The 23,039-nt window shown below is 38.6% G+C and overlaps 1 protein-coding gene across 4 annotated transcripts in view; it reads left to right on the forward strand.

Annotated features, from left to right (window-relative positions):
- The window catches only part of Fer (FER tyrosine kinase), a 277,350-nt gene that overhangs the window by 121,114 nt on the left and 133,197 nt on the right, over positions 1–23,039 (forward strand). For all 4 annotated transcript variants that reach the window (XM_029531191.1, XM_021217491.1, XM_029531192.1 and 1 more), the window contains one exon: positions 1,987–2,109. In XM_029531191.1, the coding sequence (XP_029387051.1) occupies positions 1,987–2,109 (123 nt within the window). The remainder of the gene's footprint in view (positions 1–1,986; positions 2,110–23,039) is intronic.

Genomic DNA, 23,039 nt, shown 5'->3' on the forward strand with positions numbered 1-23,039 from the left:
AATAAATGAATCTCTTGCCTCCTGTGCCTGCATTCTAGAAGGAAGCTAGATAACAAAAATCATAAATAAAATCAGGACTGGAGAGATGGCTTCCAGAGGACCCAAGTTGGATTCCCCCAGCATCCACGCTGAATGACTCACAAGCACCTGTCACTCCAGCCTGAGGGAATCTACCACCTCCTTTTTTTTTTTTTTGTCTTCTGTGGACATACACAGACACTCACACCTTTAAAAAAATAAGTACAATATCTGTGATTGTAGGGTCAAATGTAATAATTATATATTCTAAGGAGAAAGTGTCAATAACACAGAGGAGGAAAGAAATGAAATGGGTTGTGGAAGTGGAGTCAGTGTATGTAGGTGGCTAGAATTAACTCACCAAATAGACACCGCCTGGAGCTGCACAGGAAATCAGTAAGGGAGCTGTCACCCACAGGGCCTTCTGCCTTAGACATCCATGGAGCAAACCTCTAGTTCTGAGGAGGGAGTGCATCTCATTCATATTTTAGAACAGAAATTTAATTACAGTGCTCGGAGACTAGTGAGCAGAGATGAAGAGTGGTCCGAGATAAAGTGGAAAGACCACCGTGAGCCTAGATTACCATACATCATCTTTGGCTTTTATGCTGAAGGAAGAAAGGATTTTAATTAAGCAAGGCAGAGGAGCGATCCTCAGGTGCCCTGATTGCTGTGTTAAGCATAAATTGAAAGTAGATACAGGTAGAAATCATGTCTGGTTGAAATGTTGTTGTGGTAGGTGTTACTATTGCAGACTGTACTTGGTTGACATGTTAGTTTTCCTCTCCATTATTTATTGTTGCAAACAGTATCGACTGCACGCTGTGCTAGGGAATGGTAGAATACCCATCCGCCCCCTCTCCAGTGGGATTTTGGACTGTCAATCCAGCTTTTGTCTGCTTCTCTCATGCTCTCCTCCTCCTCCTCCTCTGACAGTCCCTCCTGCTCCCTCTTCCTAGTGTTATGAAGTTGGAGAGTTCTGTTTCTTCTAAGTTTTCTTAAAAGTGCTACTTTGCATCTCTGACACTTCCTATGTGTGAGTTAAACCCAAGGAGGGTCCTCCGGAAGCTTTTGTTCCAGTGCATTGTAGTCCTGCCATTGAAAGTGTGTTAATGCATTATTTCTACATTGCCTGCTGTCAGTTCTTACACATAATACCCGAACTACTGTCTAAATAGGAAAGACGACAGAGTCTTTCTGCAGAGAGAACCCTGCTTTCCTACAGATAGGAAATGTGGGACAGCTGTGAGGAGAACGCGCTGCTTTTGCAGAGAATGAAGTTCTGTTAGGCTCACAGCTGCCTGTCAATTTAGCCAGTGCTGGTTTCCCTGTGCACCCATACACATGACATGTACACTGAAATAACAGAATTCATCTAAAAAGGTGCCAGGCTCTGAGCTTGCTGGTCTCAAAGGCTTATCGCTGATGCCCTTCGTCACTTCTTTATCTTCCTCTCTTGTGTGAATGAGGCTTCCATGTTTACTCTTTATATATCAATGGCACATTGAGGTCCTACTGTAGAAAAAGCCCACATTATATTAGCAAATAAATGAGTATCTTACATATTATTTTGTTGGGCTTCCTCGAACCTTTGACAGTATTTTTTGGTACTGAAAGTTTATGAATGGAGCAGACATGGAGTCACATGCAAACATCTCCCTTGTGCTTAAACTTGAGTGGGCGCCTGCCTTGTTTGTTTCGGTCATCATTTTTATAAAATGCACTTGAGTTCTCTTAGCTTTCTCTCTTACTGTAATAATGATGTGAGTTATGCTTAGTCTAAACATTTTTTTCTGTCAGAATATTTGGCAGTAGATTATAGTTTCTTGTTTCTATTTTAAGAGTTTACAGATATTTATGTTGCTATGCATTGTCAGCTCTCCTTAAACAGACCTTAACTCCTGGATTAAGATCAGTTTTTTTCTGAAACAATGTCTTCCTGATAATTCTGTGTTGTTCTCTCTCCAGAATCTGTATCGATTCGAGGGCACCGGGTTTTCAAACATCCCTCAACTTATAGATCACCACTTCAGCACAAAGCAAGTCATCACCAAGAAGTCTGGGGTGGTTCTGCTGAATCCCATTCCAAAGGTAGGGCAGAGAGCTTCTGCTTTTAAAAAGAATACTCTGTTAGCATTTGTCATAGAAGAAAGCTTTTAGGGTATGTGCCAAAGTCAGAGACAAATTACTTCTGTGAGCACCAATAACTCCTGACAATCTAGCTGAGATATAGACTTCCTTTAATTTTCTGAAGACACATTGCCTTTCTGCTCAGCATTTGCTAGGATACAAATGGCCTAATTTGTTTTCTTTCTTTCTCAATTGATCTTGAAAGATGTGGGGATCATACTTTGAAAGTTTCTGGCAAAAGATTTGAAGATGTAGACATCAAAGAAGAGGGCTAGCATTTAGGAGTAAATCAGAATTTTAATTTTGAGCTTTAGCTTTACAATGTGTTGGAAGTTTGGGACTGGTTAAAGCTATGCGTCTCTTCTCAGAAAATCATAGTTTCCCTCTGTGGAGCCAGGCAGCTAGGTCAGAGCTCGCTTTAGATCATTTTTACCTGGAAGATCTATCACGACCAATTCTTTCATGTACTAAGAGGTTAGGAATGGGCATGAGGAGTGTATGTGTTTCAGAGGGCACCTTAGGGACTTAGACCATGGCCCAACAGTGAACCCATTGGGCCTTCTTCCTTTCAGCACTTTAACACTTGAGGAAATTGGGTTGGGAATGGCAGGGGCCCTTTCCTTTGAGGGCTGAGCAACATGAAGAACAGTATAAAAATGGGAAAGACATTGAAGTTGGTAGGTGACATGTATCTAGTTGATTTTTATAGATCAATCCTGTGTTATCCTTTCCACAATTTAGACACTCCCTAAGTTTCACTTCATAGTCATTTTATAACATATAACTTGACAATTTGTTTTTTTTTGTTGTTGTTGTTACTGTTTTTTACCTAGATTATCAGAATCCATAAGCATAAGATTACCTGTAATGTCTCTGCTTGCACCTAGATATTTCAGTTACATGATAAGAGTTTTGTATTTTTTATTACACTTGAGCATGAACTTCAGTTCTAGAGCATCCTTTTACGAGTCAACCTCAAGCCAGTAACATGCATTTTACTCATTAGGTTAATACTCAATAAATACTGTTTTTACATATACTGCTGCTTGGCTTTACAAGCTGACCAGCTATTTGTACATCCTGTAGTTAGTCAAGTTCATGGTAGAGATCAAATCCATGACAGAAATTAACTTGCAGATCTGGGTCTGAGTAGGAATATATAATTTCAAATAAAATTACACCTCTCAATGCATACAAATTTTCATGAAGTGAACTTAGGTAATGGATTAGATTCTCTAGACTATTACATGGTCAATTATTATCTTTCTGTCAGATCTCTAATTCGACAGAGCTGATTACTCCATCATTTTATAATACTAGATATGCAAATCAGTGAATGCTAGCAGCCGTAGAAGGTTAAAGAGCTATAGATGATTGTGTTGTGGGTAAAAGCAAAGCCCACCTACACACTAACCTGATTTAAACCTAGCATTTGAAATACGCACATGAGTATCTGTTTATTGTAAATGTTGTTCAAAGAATCCTATTAGTCCTTTGTAGAGATAATTGAAATACAGAGGTCGTGGAGGACAGCTCTCAGTTATGAGTGGGAACAAATTGATATGTATTTTGTTGTGCTGGTATCACCATCTATCCTCCTTTGAAAAGTTATTTGTCCTCTTATTACTGAATCTATTTCTTGATTTAAATCATGTAAGAAACTAATACATTTGACCATATAATATGCTATAAAATATCTAATTTTCACCTTTATCGACTTTATATTTAGTCTATGTAAAGAATGTTGTTTTGCTTTGGATGGAATTTCTGTTTCCCATTATTTTTTCTCTTAGTCATCAAAATATAATATCGTTACTGTAGTACCTAAGTGACTAAGGCAGTTTCTTTTTTTTAATTATTATTATTTTCTTTATTTACATTTCAAATGCTATCCCGAAAGTTCCCTATACCCCCCCCCCCCGCCCCTGCTCCCCTACCCACCCACTCCCACTATTTGGCCCTGGCCTTCCCCTGTGCTGGGTCATATAAAGTTTATAAGACCAAGGGGCCTCTCTTCCCAGTGATGGCCAATTAGGCCATCTAAGGCAGTTTCTTGTCTTTGCTCCTTGTATTTACTCACAGGTACAGGGACACTAGACCACTAGAGTTGGGGGAATTGCTTGATTTTTCCAGCTTAATAATGCTCTTAGTAAATGGGCACCTTACAATCTGCTCCTTATCTGCTGTCTGGTTTCTTCCTGTACTGCCTCCCAGAACCTGGGCAGAGGCTTAGGAGAGGGGCAGCATTGTTGTAAGTGGTACTAACTGATCACCTCAATTGTTCTTAAAGCAGCAAACCCAGTGGGCTTCCGTGGCCCGTTCTTTCTTAATTTAGTTGCTTCTAGAGAGTCCCTTCAGCGAGAGCCTTTCTCTGTCATGTGTAAATATTATATTCTCCCTCATTCCTTTCCTTACTTCTCAGTGGCTAATTTCTAATGGTTATGTATATTCACCTTTCTATAGCATCATGTATTTTGATTGTTTTCTCTCCCTCAAGTGCAATGCAAATTCTATAAGATCAAAATTGTGTTTGACTTCGTATCTCTGTCTCACTGGCACCTGTGAGAGTTTTGGACAAGCGTAAGCTGTCAGCAGATGTTAAAAGATTGATGTTGTCAATTAAGTCCTAAGACTTTTCATCAACCCCCTCCCACATCTTCATCCTCTTCCTTCCCACTGCTGGAGATGGAGTCCAGAGCCTCCTGGGTACCTAGCAGGGACTCCACCATTTAGGCATATCCTTGGCCTTTGGCTGATCTCTTCATATGCATTTTTTTATGTCCCCCCCTATATTGCCTTGGGACATGTTTTGTTATTAGCTCTATACAGTTGCTTTTAACATTGCTTTTAATATTGCTTTTAACATCCTACAGGATGACAGAAGAGGAGCTATTTCTTTAAATAATAAAATAGTAAAGAACTTCTGAAGCTAGCATAGCAGATAACAGCAGTGCTGGGACACAGTCCATGCTGTTAACCATGGAGCACGGAGTACAGACTTGAGTAGATTCTACAAGAGCTATGTATTGTAAGGAATGTGAATGTGGACATGAGGAAAGGAAGCCTTCTTCTTTGATAAGATGCTAAATTGGAAAGAGACTCCTAGATATTCAAACCTATAAATCCATATAACCGGAAAATAATGAAAATGATATTAGACAACTGGAATTTGAGGTACAGTGTAGAGTTTGAGAAAATATAAATAGAAATTCACCTACTCTAACATTTAAATGGCACTTCAGAAGTTATTTTATTGGGCAAATCTAATATTTCTTCCAATACAGCTCTTTCTTAGGGAAGAAATTCTGTGAATGGAATGCAGAGCTCACCGTGTTCATGAACAAATGCAGGGAGGGCGGCCAGGCCGAGGGCTGTGACTTGAACCTTAGCAAACACTTGCCTCCTCCCTGAATCAAGTGGCTGGTTACCAGACTTCAGTATGGAGTGCCCAAATATTACAGGCTTATTTCTAGAAGATGTAATAAATTTCTTTCTCCATGACTAAAAGTTCTAACTTGTCTGCAGAAGAGAGTCTGTGGCAGCCATAGGCTGGATCAAGTTCAAGGAACAAGCCGCCCCTGCGCACAAAGGAAGGCTAAAGCGTGCAGGCGCACTTCGTGTTAGTTTCAGATGACTAGAATTAGCTTTGCTGTCTGCATTTGTAAGGTAGCCAACCTGCCCAATGTTGTCATCTAAGATTTTCTTTTTAGAGTGGCTTATTACACAGGATTTGGTATAGTTAGGTTTTCTTAGTTTAGCATTTTGTGAAATCAGAAAGACTTCCTTTTCCCTAAATCTATGCCCAACGCCCTTAATTTATGAAAACCTATTGGGTAGTTTTTAAGATAATTAATTATACATTTGAATAAATAGAATAATGGAAAATACAATGGTTCAGTATTCTTTCATAGATATTTACTTACAAATCACTCCTTGCTCAGCAGTGTTCTGAATTGTGATGAGATTGCTCTAAATATCAAAGAGTAAGGAAATAACAGAGGGGTTATGATGATGTGAAGGCATGAGTCAGCGCTGTGGGCCTGTATACCATGTGGGCTAGGAGATAGCTACTGCTTTTCATTTCTAAAATATTTAAAATTGAGTTTTTGATGATTTGAGACAGGGTCACATATAACTCATATTGGCCTTGAGCTCACTGTGTAGCTGAGAATGAATGTGACCTCCTGGTCCTGAATCTCCTCCTCCCCTGTGCTGGGATTAAAGTCTTGCAGTACCACAGCTGGCATAGCTCAAACATTGTGATCATAGAAGGTTTCTTGGTATAGTTTCATAGAGATGTCAATAAAAGTGCTCTCTGTGTTGTTATATGCAGAGATAACAGTGAAATGTTCAACAATCTAGCATGCATACCAACCCATCAAAGTAGCTAGTCAGTCTGTAGGGATGCAAGAATGTTTCATAGATGTTTATCCTCAGAGTGTATGTATATATGTGTGTGTGGATACCTATCTACACACACGCACACACACACTGCTTTTTTTTTTAAATCTGTATATAAAATGTTTGATTGTCAATAACAACTTGTTCCACAAAATAATATGTCTCCTCAGTATACCAAAAAGCTCCTAGTAAGTGAAAACCTAATGGCAGACGGCCAAGGAGAGTACTTGGCCTTTCAGGTGAATGCCCAGTTCAGAATTTGGAAATACCTTTGAAATGCCTTTCAGTGGTAGTAGAGAAAATTCTCCACAGTCAGTAGACTAAGAAAATTTAAAACTACATCAAATGTCATTTCTATCTAGAGTATTAATCTAAATTCAAAATAATATCTCATTTTCTTGGTATACATGGCAATAGATCACTATGATCATTTGCTTTTAGAGTATGAGCTGAAAAAAAACCTTTACAAGAGTAGAGTCTGCCAGAATTATAAAACGTGTAGCTTTGACTCCGCAGTAATTAATCATTTATGTTCTTGTCATTTATGTGTGTGTGTGTGTGTGTGTGTGTGTGTGTGTGTATGTGTATGTGTGCGCGCGCGCACACGCGCGCATGTTTGGTGGTCACTGTAACATCGTTCAGAGCATCAGCAGATGGAAAATTTGACTAATTGGGCTAGTTAAATAATTCATGGTCTTCTATCCAAAAAGTTCTGTACTTAGGGATGCTGTCTATGTTCTGAATAAAGAGTTCAGTGGTCTATTGATTTAAAAGGAGAATATTACAAAACTGAGTTGATGTTGAATTGCCTTTGTTTATGAGGACTAAGGAGTGTAAAATGATGTGCCTGAGTTTTCTAACTGATCATAGACACAGAGTGGGTCTGTAGGTCTGTACTATAGAGCTATTCTAACTTCTAACACAGGTGTGTGTGTGTGTGTGTGTGTGTGTGTGTGTGTGTGTGTGTGTGTGTGTGTATGTGTGTGTATGTGAATTAAATACCTTTATGAATGGCAAGCAGAATGTAAAAGAAATTAGTTACATTTCATAATGTGTTACATTATAAGTGTACATGTGTGGAGGTCATAGGAACCTTATGTGAGTGAATTCTGTCTTTCCACAGTGTGGGTCCCAGGGCTCAAGGTCAGGTCGTCAGGCTTGGTAGCAAATGCCTCTACCACTGATTCATCTCACTGGCTCACATTTTCCATCTTTAATATTCTTAATCCTGTGAGTGCATTATTGGCTCAGTATTCAGATAACTAAAATAGTCTTCTGATGTAGCATTAGCTGTCAAGCAGTTAGGACTTTCCAGGAAGATGTTTTATTGGAACAATATTAAGAACGGAATTGGGCTGGGAAGGTGGATCATTTGATGAGTTCTTGGCACACAGAGCACAAAATTGTGACTTTGGATCTCCTGCATCCGTGCAAAGTGCTGAGCCTGGCACCTGTACCCCCAGCTCGGGGTGGCGAGGGTATGCAGGCTAGACATTCTGTTGTGACTATTGAGCTCAGAATCAGTGAGGGACATACCCCCCAAAAGAAGAGTTATTGAGTAAGAACCCTTGACTACATGTTCAATAATTATCTTCATGTCTTTCAATAGTATGTTTTCCAGGACATTTTGCTTATTTTTATTAAGTTAAAAATATGTAAGCATAAAAATATGATAACTAAGGGGAAAATAAGAGTCGTTTGTATTTGTGATAGTGCAGGCAGTAAAGCCAAGCTAGTAGTTCTCCTTACATATTCACCTGGCTTGTCTTACAGGTCTAGAGCAGCTGTAAGAATGTGACCAGTTCTTAACCTAGTTGTCCTAGCTGTCAAACTGGACTCTTTAGTAGGCCAACTCATTTGTCATTGAAGTGCTCTAAACGGCTTTATGTTTAAGAGAAAAACATTGTTAAAATGGTTCGAGGCTCATCCTCTAGAATCTTTACCTTAAACTTCCCATCGTGTGTAGTTAATTCTCCTTGCCCTAGTCCTAGGTGTAATGTGAGCTGAGACGATGTGATGGGAGAAATGTCCCACATGTCCTGTTCCCTAAGCTTTTGTAGGTCTTACGGTTAGCGGGGCTTGTGAGTGGAGATACAGTGCCTGGCCTGCTTTAGAAGGTAACACAGATGGAATAAAAAGACAGAGCAGAGTGTCTGAGGACGCCAATAACATTGACTCCTGTCTGTCACATGTGCATACAAGTCCAGGATCACTTGTGTGCACATACACAGATGGTGGAAGGAATATAGAATATTAAAGCGGGAAAATAATCTATAAAACAGAATTTTAATATTTTATTTTCATAAGTTGAAATATCTATGTGAATAAGTGTGAAAAGCTTAAAGGCCATGTTCTGGGAGGAGTTACGTTACTTTGTGTTTGGAGGGTGACTTAGGGCAGCTTAAGCATGGTTTTAATTTCTTGTTAAACATTATCATGTGAAAACTTTTTCAATATATTCAATGGCACTGTTTAGTAAAACACTGTAAAGAATTCTTTGGTGAGTGTGCTCAGTTTCTTTAGGGAGAAATTAAAGTGAGACCCTGGACACACAAACTGAGGGGTCTTAATATACAGAATTGTATTAAAAGAAGGCATACAGAACTGATGTGTACTGTTTTCAAAATGTCTCAGTGTAATGTTTATGACCCTCAATTTGAGACGTGCATGAGAGGTTTAATTAATATTTTAAAAATAACAATACATGCTTCAGTAATCTAGAAGAGAAATAGCAGGGGCCATGAGTGTTTGGTTGAAGAAGGAGGACTTGAAGCAGATCCCAGGTAGGAAGAGATCAGACATGCCGAGAAGAGGCGCTGCTTGATAGGGCAGTGCGAGGCACGGGTGCCCCAGGCTTGTTTTAAGGATGCCAAAATCAGTCAGGCAAAAACAGGTGGTTTGGAAGGTGATTTCCTCAAATGTTCGTGGGAGTCAGGCTTTGAGAGCTGTGAATCCAGGAGTAAGCGTGAAATGTGCTATTGTGCAGCAGGTGGATAAGCACACAACACAGTGAATATTTGGCCTACACAAAGCGTACTGAGACTGCGCACACCTGTTTAGTGGCTTGAAGAATGTGACCAGTGCACTAACTAGCACATTAGACAAGAGAAACCCAAGTTTCATTTGCCCGGTCTAACATTAAACTTGCATAACTATTCTAACTTCTTATACAGTGATGTTTAAGTAGGAACAAATTACCAGTGCCATGGAAAATGAGCAACGATGGAAATCCATAGATTAAAAACTAAAGCTCTTGGCAGGTGGTATAAATTGTTGACTGAGTGTGGAGTTCAGCATCACTTTCCTGAGAGCTGCTAGGGAAGAAGCGGCTCTGTGATGGGAGAGGAAGGAGGACTTTTAATCTTTTATAGGAAAGCTTACTACCAGTAGTCTCAGCAGTATTCTGTATAGCTGTGCCATTGCATTGTGGGCTGTAGACAAGAACAAAATTTAAAATACAGCTTAGTGCAGGATACTCCAGCTCAGCAGCAGAAAAGTGTTGTACTTTATAGAATAGAACAGAAAAGTGGTAAGACTCCAGATTTATGATCAAGGTATTAGCAAATTAGCTCTAAATACTTTAAAAATTTTAAGCAAATACCTAAATAGCAAAGGATTATCCTTGTGAAATGCATGTGATTTCATCCTAATTATATTTCCACAATGTTGAATATTTAGATACAGTAGAAGAGGCCTTCCATGCTCAGTAACAAGTGAAGAAAAAATCATGACCAAGTTTTAGAAACTTACTAAAATCTCTAAGTGGTCACTTCTGAGTCATTTAAGCGGAGATTAACAGTCTATTCTGTCCTACTTTTCAAGTTATGAAAGGACATATCTAGCACATATTTGATACTCATTCTAAGAAACTCAGAAGCTTCATAGACTGAGACAGATGGAGAAAGCAAGAAAGGTCTCTGGGAGGCCGGAGAGCTGGCTCAGTGCTTAAGAACACCCATTACACAGGTCCCAAGTTCCATTCTCTGTACCCACCTGGCTGCTCACAGCCATTCCTTACTCCACTCGCAGGAGTTCCAGCACCCTCTTCAGGTTTGAGTGGGTATAGCATGCATGGTGGTGCGCATATGCACATGCAGGCAAGCACTCATATATATAAAGGAAGAGAGTTCTCTTGGACAACAAGAACAAAAGAATGCCTGGGATACAGCCATTCCAAGCATTGGTTGCTCATCCTTCAGTAGGAGAGGAGGTGTCACTGAGAGTGGATGCCTGGTACTGGGAATTGAGCACATTGATAAGAGTGAGACTGTATCAATACCTTTCCTGTTTGTCCTGGCTTGGCCTCTTCTGTCACAGAACCCACCCCTCTCTCTGTACCAGAAGCTGCAGCCCAGCAAAACAACCCAGGTGGAACCCTCTGAGGGTGATGGGTTCTTTTTTCTTAGTTACTCAGTGTTGCTTGTATGTGACCGACTCTCCTGCTGGCTAAGGAGGTATTGAAGAGCAACGGGAAGTCTTACTTGTTTCAGGATTCCCACAGAATCTGTCACATATTTGAAGCTGAGTGATTTTTGTTTTTTTGTTTTGTTTTGTTTAGATAAATATAGAAATTTAACAAATTTTGAATATATAAATCTTTTGTATATATTGTGGTAATATGTGGCAGTTTTAGATTGTATTTTCCAAAAAGGGTCCCTGTTTATATCAGGCTTGTGAACTGTTATAAGCTATAGCATGTGGCTGAGAAGAGCTATTAAGGCAGGTCCACAAAATATCATAAACTTACATAGGACATCACATAATTGTTTTTATATTTTTTTAATTTAATTCTTTTTTGTAAGTCTGAACTTTGGAGGTGATAATGTTTCATAGTGTCAGAAAGTTGAACATTCTGATTAGATCATGAGTGAAATCTTTTGAAGTAATGTGTGCTTAGCCTCAGTTTTATTCATAGAACAATTTAGTTCTTACATTTTTATTTTTTACTTTATATTAGAAGTTATGTGGAGTTGGGTGTATAGCTCAGTGGTAAATGCTTAAGGCCCTCAGTCTTATCTCTAGCACTGCAGTAAACCCTTTTTCACAACGATGCAGTTACAGCTCTCTTAGAAACAATTATCAAGTTTTAAGTATTGAAAGAAATATTTGTTGCACTCTTATTAACATCTTTAGACTATTGTAACCTATATTTTAGCATAATAAAATTTATTTGACAATTTAACTGATATTTTTCTCTGATAGTAAAGTCAGGAAAGTTCCTTATTTGCAAATACTGTCTTGTATAAACCTATTTCAGAAGGGAAAAAATGGTGGTATACATGGTAGGCAAGCTTGACTTACTCTGGAATAGAGCTGTTGGCATTTTATCTTACTAAATTCATGTTCACCTTCTACCTGGCTCTCAAAGAGAACTTGTTCCAAATCCTCTTTTTCAAAGACTAATAAATATGCATGTTAAAAAACTTAATGACATTGAAGTAACAGGGTTTAAATTAGAAAGGCCATGGGCATTAGAATGATAACTGAGAGTTATTTTTTTAAATGGAAAGGTTCATCCATATACATTTATAAGTCTTGGAAAAAAAGAAACTGCGTTTTCTTCTGTTATTATGTAACAAATTGCATTTATTAAAGGTAGAACAAAGAGTTGGCAACACTATAAAAGTGAACTCTAATTTCTTTGTCCCTTAATCTCAGTGGGGAATAGCTGTATTGATGGAGAGTAGAGTCACATCAGCTGATGTCAGTTATTTCTAGCATGTCTTTTAAGAATAGATGTTCAGATGTCAACTGTGGCCCTCTCTGATCTGTAGTCTTGCTACTGGGGACATCACGAACTGGTCATCTCAAATAGGTAGGGTTTTCAAATACATTTTGGTGACATTTTTCTATTTAAATAAGTCCTTTTAAATCATTAAACATTTAAATGATTTAATCCACACTAGTTGGAAAACATGGGGATCATTTCTTTTCCTGTGTCTGGGGTGTTTTGTGTATGTGTGTGTGGTGCGTGCACTTCGTCTGAGGTCTGTTCACTCATGTCCCACATGCGGGAGGTCAGAGAAGGGAGTCAGGTGCCATCTGCTTCCTCTCCTCCTTGTCCCCTTGAGACTGTCTTCACTGAATCCTAGGACACTCAAAAGGAGCAGAGAGCTTCATTTTTGATTTTGGAGAACCTCTGACTTCCAGAATTGAAAGGTAACCAGTCTGTGCCACTTTAGACTGTCGCACTTTGTGGTCAGCAATAGTATATGCAGGAAGTGAGGTTAGAAGTGACATATGATTGCCATTTTATGTACAAGGGTTCGATCTTTGTATTGAGGGTGATAGACAACTTTGAAAGGTTTTATTCTGAGAAGAATTATGATCAAATTTGTATTTTGTATAGGTAATTGTGGCTTTGTTATAGAAGCCAGTCAGTGTAGATGACCAGTGACATTGAAATGACGAGATAAGGCATAAGATCAGATTGGGACCTAGATAATGATGGGGTGCTGCTGAGATAAATTTGTGACCCCCTAGCTTAGTGACCTGTAACACCACCTTATTTACTGCTCTGGCCCCACTGCAGGCCTACAGACTGAGGGACTGTGTGAGTGGTGCTGAAAAGTCTCGGTGCCCTGTGGATGGTCCTGATGCCACGATGCTGAAGGGCCATCCATGCAAACTGACCTGTGTGAAAAGGAATAAGCTCTCCCCACATGTGTGGTCTCTTCATTACCCAGGCTCCATGGGCCAGGCTACCCGAGTGCAGCAAGCCTACATTCATTTAACCTTGGAAAGACAGGAAGTGGGTGGGAATCACCTTTATCAGAGAATAGCCTGGCAGTCATTTGACATATAAACGATGATCTCTTTAAACTTTAATTCTCTCATGGTATCCTAATGATCAAGAATCAGTGAAGCAGAAATACCTATTTTATGGCTTTTTGGAGAAGTTGATGTTCCAAAATTGATTTTCACGGTCTCATGAGAATTTTAAAGAAATATACTTAAAATAGTATTCTGCATGAAGATTATGTTTTCTTTTTTTTTTTTTTTTAATCTTGGGAGTTATATGTTTGTGATAGTCATTCAAAGGTGGTTTTAGAACAGAATATATAGAAACTTAAATAATCTTCGAATTAGAAATTTGAATGCTGTTTGATATATTTTTGACTAAGAAAGCCAAACTGAATATTCTTTCCTCATTGAAATGCTCCTCATATCTATGAAGCATACACTTTGAGCATACCATAATTCTCTTGTTTAGTATAGCCCACTTTTGCAATAATATACTTTCTGAATTCCCGTCGCTCATTTTGTCACTCAGAATGGTGTCAGTGTGGTAGAACATGCATAGAACAAGCTGACTGCTTCTGCGTTTCTTTTTGTTTTTTTGTTTTGTTTTGTTTTGCTTTGTTTTTCAAGACAGGGTTACTCTGTATAGCCCTGGCTGTCCTGGAACTCACTTTGTAGACCAGGCTGGCCTTGAACTCAGAAATCTGCCTGTCTCTGCCTCCTGAGTGCTGGGATTAAAGGCGTGCACCACCACGCCCGGCAACTTCCACGTTTCTTTACTGCTGCTAGTAACATGCCCGTGAACTGCCTTCTCCTCCTGGGACTAGTGAAGGCAAGCCTGGCCCTGACTCTTCAGTCAGTGTTCCCGAATGAGGTAATTGAATTGATGCTGAGATAGATGCTCTGGCAGTTTGCACAGAGCTAAGAGTGATGCTTGAGGTGATGAAGCATTGCAGTGGACGTTCCTGAGGAAGGAATCGTCAGCTCCAGCACAGACTTCAACAGGGATGCTCCTCTGATAGAGGCTTGTCCCTCCACTATGTCTTCATATTGTCACCATTGCTGCTTTTTCAGTGGTCCTACTGGCACCTTGCTGTCTGCCTCTTTTAAATCTCTCTCAGCTTCTGCTCTAGCCCAAATTAAAATCTGTTTAATTCTTAATTGAGTTGAGTTTTGACTAAAATCTGGACAGATGATTCATATAATTCTAGGTATGAAATATATGTAAGGTAGTAAATTAACTTTTGTCACCCTGTGACAGAAAAACTTTTGACATGACAGTCATTCTTAGCAGCCTCTTCAGCACATCAGGCAGACTAGTCTTTCAAAGCCATATGGAATTCCCAAGTTAAGAGCAGAGGAAATATTGAAGTTATCCATCTGGAGTCTGTCAGAAACATTTGACTTCAGACATTTGAGAGTTTTAATAGCAGAATCAAGGTCACAGAGGATCAGAAGACAAGTGGTAGAATAAAAATCCATTTTCAAGTCCTTCTACATCTGCTAAAATGCATCCTTCTAAAAATGGTGTAATTTTGACCTAACATGAATAGGCACACGCACTCACATGCGCGCGCACACACACACGCACACACACCTACCTACATTCCCACATTCATTCATCTCTGGAGACTATTCTTTCTGTCCTGTCACCTTCTTTCTGTCTCCCTACCCTCCCTTCCTCTCCCCTTTCTGTTCTCTTTTTACTTTCCTTTTTTGTTTTTTGATGTGATCAGCAAGGATTCATTGATTGCCCATTATATACAGCTGTGCTGCTAGTAGCTCTTTCATAAACTCTTTGTGAAGAGTTAGTTTGTAGAGGAAGAGCTCTGGAGAATATGGAAAGGGAAACGAGGGTGTGCTCAATTATAAAAATTATTCAACTGTTCAAATTGATAACAAATAAAAAAGTATGAAAATGTGCATCAGAAGTATAAAATATCAGAAGTATGGAATGGGATGAAATGCCCCACTACAGCTAGGCAGTGGCAGGGGCAGTTTGCAAGTGTGCTTGGGGATTAAGATTAAAAAAAATAAACAGTGGGGCATTGACTAAGCTGCTGAAAATATAGGAGACTAGGATCTGAAAAATTCTTATCCCAAGACATAAATAAATGTGTGATCTTTTCATTTTACTAACAAACACAGAAATGTTCCACATTAGTATTTATCTGAGAGGATATGGGGAGACTACAGTTGAGGATTATTGAAAGTCAATTGGAGGGGGAATTATCTTTCAACTGTGGAAAAGTATTTGGTAATGCAATAATTAAGACACCTAGTACATTAGAAATTGGAAAAAACAAAAACAAAAACAAAAACAAAAACTCCAGGTTAGAGAGATGGCTCAACAGTTAAGAGCACTGACTGCTCTTCTGAAGTCATGAGTTCAAATCCCAGCAACCACATGGTGGCTTACAACCATCAGTAACAAGATCTGACTCCCTCTTCTGGAGTGTCTGAAGACAGCTACAGTGTACTTACATATAATAAATAAATAAATCTTTGGGAAAAAAAGACATGAATTTTTTAAAAGAGAAAGAAAGAAAGAAAGAAAGAAAGAAAGAAAGAAAGAAAGAAAGAAAGAAAGAAAGAGAAAGCCAGCCAGCAAGATGAAAGGATGGACTATCCAGAGTCTACCCCATCCAGGAATCCATCCCATCATCAGCCACCAAACCCAAATACTAATGCACATGCCAGCAAGATTCTGCTGAAGGAACCCTGATATAGCGGCCTCTTGTGAGGCTATGACAGTGCCTGGCAAACACAGAAGTGGACGCTCACAGTCAGCTATTGGATGGAACACAGGGCCCCCAATGGAGGAGCTAGAGAAAGTACCCAAAGAGTTATAGGGGGTTGCAACCCTGTAGGTGCAACAACAGTATGAACTAACCAGTACCCCCTGAGCTCGTGTCTCTAGCTGCATGTGTATCAGAAGATGGCCTAATCAGCCATCATTGGGAAGAGAGGCCCCTTGGTCTTGTAAACTTTATATGACCCAGCACAGGGGAAGGCCAGGGCCAAGTCGTGGGAGTGGGTGGGTAGGGGAGCAGGGACGGGGGGGGGGTATAGGGAACATTCAGGACAGCATTTGAAATGTAAATAAAGAAAATAATAATAAATAAATTAAAAAAAAAAAAAAAAGAAAGCCAGCCAGCCAAGAAAATGAGGGTAAACGTGTTAAAATTCAACTCTTAAATGGACACCTCAGAGTTTGGGAGGTCACGGGAAAGGACCACAATTGCTTATATATTGCCTCAGCCAGAATAACATTTGCAAAGAAAACTACAGCTGCCTCTTATTCTTCTCTCCAGTGCTAGGTGTTGCATACAGGGCCGTGTGCTTGCTAGGCACCCACCCACAGCCCTGCCTCCTGTTCATCTTTATGTCTTTTTGAGACAAGGGTTTCCTTATGGCTCTGTCTGGCTGTGAACTCTTTGGCTCAAGAAATCTTCCTTGACATCTTATGTTGATAAATCTGCACGCCCACGTAAAGTTCATTCTGAAGTAAAGCTTTTGCAAATTTGAAAAAGACAGCAAAATGGTATTAATAACTAACATACCCAAGAAAGCATTTTTGTGCTATCGTTACTGTTTTATTTTCCTCGTAAGAATGAATACATCACTTGAACATGGGAAGCCAGGAGTCCTGATCTGGAAGAGTTTAATGTACTGTCACGTGGTGAGTGCTGTTTGTCGTGGGGGTCACTCGTGCTCCGTTTGCTCGTTCTCCCTTTAGGCACTTGTAGGCATCACGACCCCTGTAATTAGTAGAGGGTCAAGGAATATGGCATAATTGTTTGTCCTGATAGTGCTTTGTTTTTCCTTATTTCAATAAGTTGTTAAATGATTCATCAGGTGCTTTAGGTCATGCTGTAGTTTCAGTGCATTCTTCTGAAATATACATATAAAACCAAGAAAATTGCTTAATAGTAGCATAATAGTAAAAAGTAAAAACATTTTATTAAAAATTAGCATTTGCATTAAGTTAAAATATTAGTAAAATTGAAAATAAGCCAACATTATAGGCTTTATTTGATTCCCATTGCAGTTTGTAATGATACATTTAAAAATGGGATTGGTAATAAATGTACAAAATCTAGACCTGAAATTATTTTTAAAAAAAATTGTGAATAATATATTAGCTCAGCTAGGCGTAGTGGTGTGTGCCTTTAGTCCCATCACTCAGGAGGCGTAGGCAGCTAGATCTCTGTGCGTTGGAGGCCAGCCTGATCTATGTAGCGAGTTTCAGGTAGGCCAGAGCTACATAGAGACACCCTCCTTCAAAAAATCTCTTAGCTCAGAAAAGTATAATGGAAATGTGAACAGTGTTGATAAATACATGCGCATTCCACTGGTAACGTAGTACAATTTGAAGAAATACATATCAAGGTAAAAGTATTTATATAAAAATGATAGATGAAAACAGAATAAAGGAAATGGTTGAAAGGAGACTGGAAAGCTTTTAACACTTCATGTATCTTTGGACATATTAATAGGAATTACATTTGGAGACTTGAAAACGATGAGATAAGCCCAAGGGACTGACACAGTAGATTCCTCTCTATAAGGCCAGATCAGGAGAGAAAATGAAGAGGCTAATTACTTCTTCACACAGAGCTCAGAGCCATCTTCATTAGCATCTGGGAAATGAGCTTAATTGAAACCTATTTCTACAGAAGTTCTCTGCTATATCGAACTGCTGAAATGAAATGCAATTTTATACTAACATCTTTCTACACCAACATTGTGCATAATATCTTGACTCATTAATATTTTAGTATGTAGAGTATGATAAAACATTATAATAATCTCAATTTTAATATTAAGACATCCATACAACTCTTGAAGCAAATTAATATGGCTTCATTAATAATTGGAATATGTATTTTAAACTATTAAGTTAGTATAAATATTTGTATTTATGTACATAAACACATATGTATGTACATATATTCAGATAAGTATCTGTATATGATATCCTTACTTAATAATGAGAAAGTGAGAGCAAGAAAATGATTAGCAATTAACACAATGTTAATGAGAAAATGGTGCTATGGGGCTTAAATGCCAACATCAATAGGTCATAGGTCATGCCTCTTTCAGTGTGTGTGTGTGTGTGTGTGTGTGTGTGTGTGTGTATGTGTGTGTGTTTCAGTTGGCTTCTACTTGGTAAACATTCTCTGTGATTTCTTCCCATAGCTCCTCCCAGCTTCTCTTTACTGCTTTTAATTGTTATTCTCTAGTTCCATGAATTCAGTCCTTTTAGCCTTATATTTGATTAAATATTATATTTGTAATTTTATGTCTGACTTATTTTAGTATAATATTCCCCAAGCTTATCCATGTTTCCATAAATGACAGGGTTTCATTTGTCTTTATAGATAATGAATATTCCACATTCAATCTGTCCTCTCTCTCTTAAATTCATGTGCATTCATTCACTGGTTGATGAACACCAGTTTGAGTTTATATTTTGTTAATTGTAAGTAACGTTGATATGTGTGTGTGTGTGTGTGTGTGCACGTATGCTTTGGACATGCTGACTTCCTTTTCCTTGAAGGTTTGTGTTTGTTTGCTTGTTTTGAATTTTCACTAACACAGGCAGCGATCCCTTTGTGTGGATCTGCGGCATGTGTAACAACTTCTTCTGTTGTATATTCCAGGAAGTCTCCAGAAGAAAGCACCCACACATCCTTACTATTGTTAGGCACTGCCAAGTTGATGCCAATTTCAGTTATACTCCTGTTTACTGTTTATATATCCCTGATTACTAGAGGTTACATACAATATATATGTGTGTGTGTGTGTATATATATATATATATATATATATATATATATATATATATATATATATAATGTCTTTATGAGTCATGTATATTTTGGTTCAAGACAGGGCCAATCTTAGGGCGAGGAAATCCCTTCGCTATAGCTCTCCCGACCCTCTCTAACTGCATCCAAGCCTGCTACTGTTTTCCAGAGTTTGTTTCTGAATCCAGCAGTTGTTGTTCTGAATCCCCTCCTCTTTTGATTTTGCCTACCACTTCCTTATGTTTGGGGAGAGGGTAGTCATTGGAATTACCAATTTATCATTCAATCTGTACCCCTAATTTCCATAAAAGTGTTGAATAAATTATATATCAGTTTATTTCAGGGTTTAATGAACATTGGTTTGGAATAAACATAACATAAATTGAGAGCAGTGAACTTATGTTAATTAAATAAAACTTTCTTTATCAGAAAGCAACATTAAGTCCATCAGGGTGACACAGGTTTCTAATCCCAGCTACTTGGAAGGCTGAGGCAGGAAGATCTCAAGTTCAAGGTCAGCCTGAGCAATTTAGTAAAGTAAGACTGTCTCAAAACAAAAAATTCAAAGACAATTTAGATAACATTCTGTGCTAGAGTGCTTTCCCAGCATGCACTGAGCTCCAGGATTCAAACTTCAGCACTGAAAAAATAGGAAAAGGCATCAGAATTAAATATTATTCACCAGGAGAGATGTCTCAGTGGTCAAGCACTGACTGCTCTTTCAGAGAAGTCCAGTATTCATTTCTTAACACTTGCAGCTCACAGTGACTCCAGACACAGATGTGGTGCCCCCTTTTGGTTTCCATGGGCATGCACATATATGACACACATAAGGTACCTTCAACTAAAACACCCATACACATAAAATAAATAATAAAAACATTTAAAATTATTTGCCATAAATAGCAGACATTATTTTTCAAATATCTATCTATCTATCTATCTATATATATATATATATATATATATATACATACATACATACATACATTTAGGGTTTACATTGCTGTGAAGACACACCATGACCAAGGCATCTCTTAGAAAGGACAAAATTTATTTGGGACTGGCTTACAGTTTCAGAGATTTTTAGTCCATAATCATCATGGCATGAAGCATGGCCGCGTCCAGTCATATCCGGTGCTGGAGAAAGCTGAGAGTTCTACATCCTGATCCTCAGGCAGCAGAGCAGGGATTTACCACCACCCGTGTAGCTTGAGCATCTATATGAGACTTCAGAGCCCGCCTCCACAGTGACACACTTCCTCCAACAAGGCCACACCTCCTAATAGCACCACTCATGGGGCAAGCATTCAAATACAGCAGTCCATGGAGACCAGGCCAATTCAACCCCCACACATAGCTGTGGTTTTGATCTCATGTAACAATAATGCTATCCATTTTAGGGCTTTTGTTTCATTTGAAATTTAGAGGTGGTTAGCATATTGATATATTTAGCACCATATTGCACATGTGTGGGTGATATATATGTATGTGAATATTTTATATGTGGATATGTAAAGACATGTAGAAACCCAAATTCAATCCAAATTGCTAAAGGAGGAGAAAATTTTAGTAAGTGAATTCCTGACAGAGGGTTGACGTGTGAGATAATTTGCTTTTCCTGAACAGCCACGCTCGGAAGTCATTACCATCTCCAGGGGAAGAGGAGCAGAGGGGTTAGGTAGCTGGGTCCAGCACTTGCTGGACCTTGGTAGTGGGCCTGGGCTGCTGTAACACTTGGAAAGGCTAGTGAAGACCTGGGGCTGGTCTCCTCCCACGCTTGCAGCTTATACTAGAAGCTGACTGGAGGTGGCAAGAACAGGGCTGAGAAGGGCTCACATGGGAGCTGGAGGGACAGATAGGTTGGTAAATGGAATAATTCAATTCATGTGTCCTTGTACATGCATGTTTATATTCATTTCATGTACTTCTCTTTGGTACTGTATTTAGATGCGCTTTGACACATAGTATAAGTATATGTTAAGTGTTTATGGAGGATTCCAACATTAGTATGTCCTCACACATAAGCAAATACACATTGACAAGATGTTTAAATTCCAGACAAACTTAAATTTCCAAATACAGAAAGCTACATTGAGTGCAAAAGACTTCTTGGAGGATTAAAACTGTTGCTGGGAATCATTAGGAAATACTTTGAAGATGCAGATGTTCTTGTGTACATGTGAAGGCACGCTAAGCACAAAGTCCAAGTTCCCTTTCACTGTACATCCCTTAGAGGCAAGACTGCCCTTCCCATTTGTGTACTGTATGTACTGCTGTGCGCTCAAGAAGTGCCGTGCGGATAGAGCTTAGGGCACTTACTTCCTTTAACTCAGTACTGTTGGTATTCAAGCACAGCCAGCGTACTGCATTGAAGACAAAACTCTAAGGAATTACTGTATAATTTATCAACTTTTAAAACACAAGTATACAAATTTTTAATTCTTAATTTTAAATAATGTTGATTGCTGAAGATGTATTCTAAGAACAACTCATGGTTTTGTTTCTAGAACCTAAACCCTCTTAAGTGCCCATTATAATTAATAGCTTCATAAAGTACCGGGCAGCGGGTGGACTGTGTAAGAGGGAACACAAATCCACTTTGTCTTCTTTCTTTGTAGTAAGGACACAGGATGTGGACAGCTATGGTGTTTCCATTGAGCAGCAAGCAAGGCTTTATTTTTTTATTTAATGTACACCAATGAAGAAAAGAGGCTTTCTTGACTTTGTGTGTGTGTGTGTGTGTGTGTGTGTGTGTGTGTGTGTGTGTGATTGAGTGAGCTCTTGTTGAACTAGGAAATTGGGGAGAGGAATTCTTACATGTGTTTTACAAAGATGAGTTAAAAATCATAAAATTTCTTTTCATAGAAATTTACTTGTTTTTTACTTTCCAATACAAATGTTCCCAAAATTGGCCTCAGTAAAGTGATTTTGATGCTTACATGGATATGTACTTCTGCCTAATGTGTTTCTGATTAAGATTATTAAGGCAATATATTGATTCTGAAGTTGAATTGCAGAGGAAGAGCTTTGGCAAAGCTGTCTTGGTTCTCTGATTCAAAAGCTTACTTGACTTTGGTATTGAATAAACTCTCCGTACTCTGCAATGCCTGGCTTGCATATTCAGATGGGCTAAGCAGATGTCATTAGTTTAGGAACACATCAAGTTCGGAGGTATATAGATTAGTAAGAAAATCCTTAGCTTTGTGAAAGCACTTTTAATGACCCGATTATTTCACTTGTGTGTGTGTGTTCTCCTTTAGAGTAGCTCATTCTGAAATTCTTATGCCTTAGAAGAGAAACCATGTTGGGCAAAACAGTCGCAGACATCAGCCTTTTATAGTGTAAATTCGTTTTGAAATGGCAAAATTTTCATCACTTCAGTTAGACTTACAGAGGAATGGTTTTGTATGGTGAAATTAAAATCAAAGCTTTGTAGCATACCGCTGAGTGTAGACAAATGGCTATAATGGTGTGGCACAGCCCAGTTAAATTATACAGGTTCTATCGAGTCCTGTATAAGAACTTCAACAATGACCACTGTGCTGTGGAACAACATGAGAGAAATTATGAGGGAGGCCAAGGGAGCTGAAGAAAGTAGGCGGTGGATATGATAGAAATACATTACAGACAAGCAGGAAATTTTATGATAAATAAAAATACTATTTAACCCAGTAAAAGAGACAAAAAATCCTGTGTAACTACTTGCCAGTGGGTTGATACCAATTTCATTCTGACCACAAGAATTCCAGACACTCCAAATTCTTCTTGATACTTGATTTTTTTTCCTGTTTAAAAAGTTAAATAAACTAGGTAATTACTTTTAGCTATTGTAGGTACATAGTAATATATCAGCATAGTTTTAATTAGCATTTTCCCTAGTAACTAATAATATATATTGTCTGCATGTCCTGTGTGTATTTATGATCAATATAT

The sequence above is a fragment of the Mus pahari genome, chromosome 18 (genome assembly GCF_900095145.1).
Source record: "Mus pahari chromosome 18, PAHARI_EIJ_v1.1, whole genome shotgun sequence".
Taxonomy (NCBI): Eukaryota; Metazoa; Chordata; class Mammalia; order Rodentia; family Muridae; genus Mus; species Mus pahari.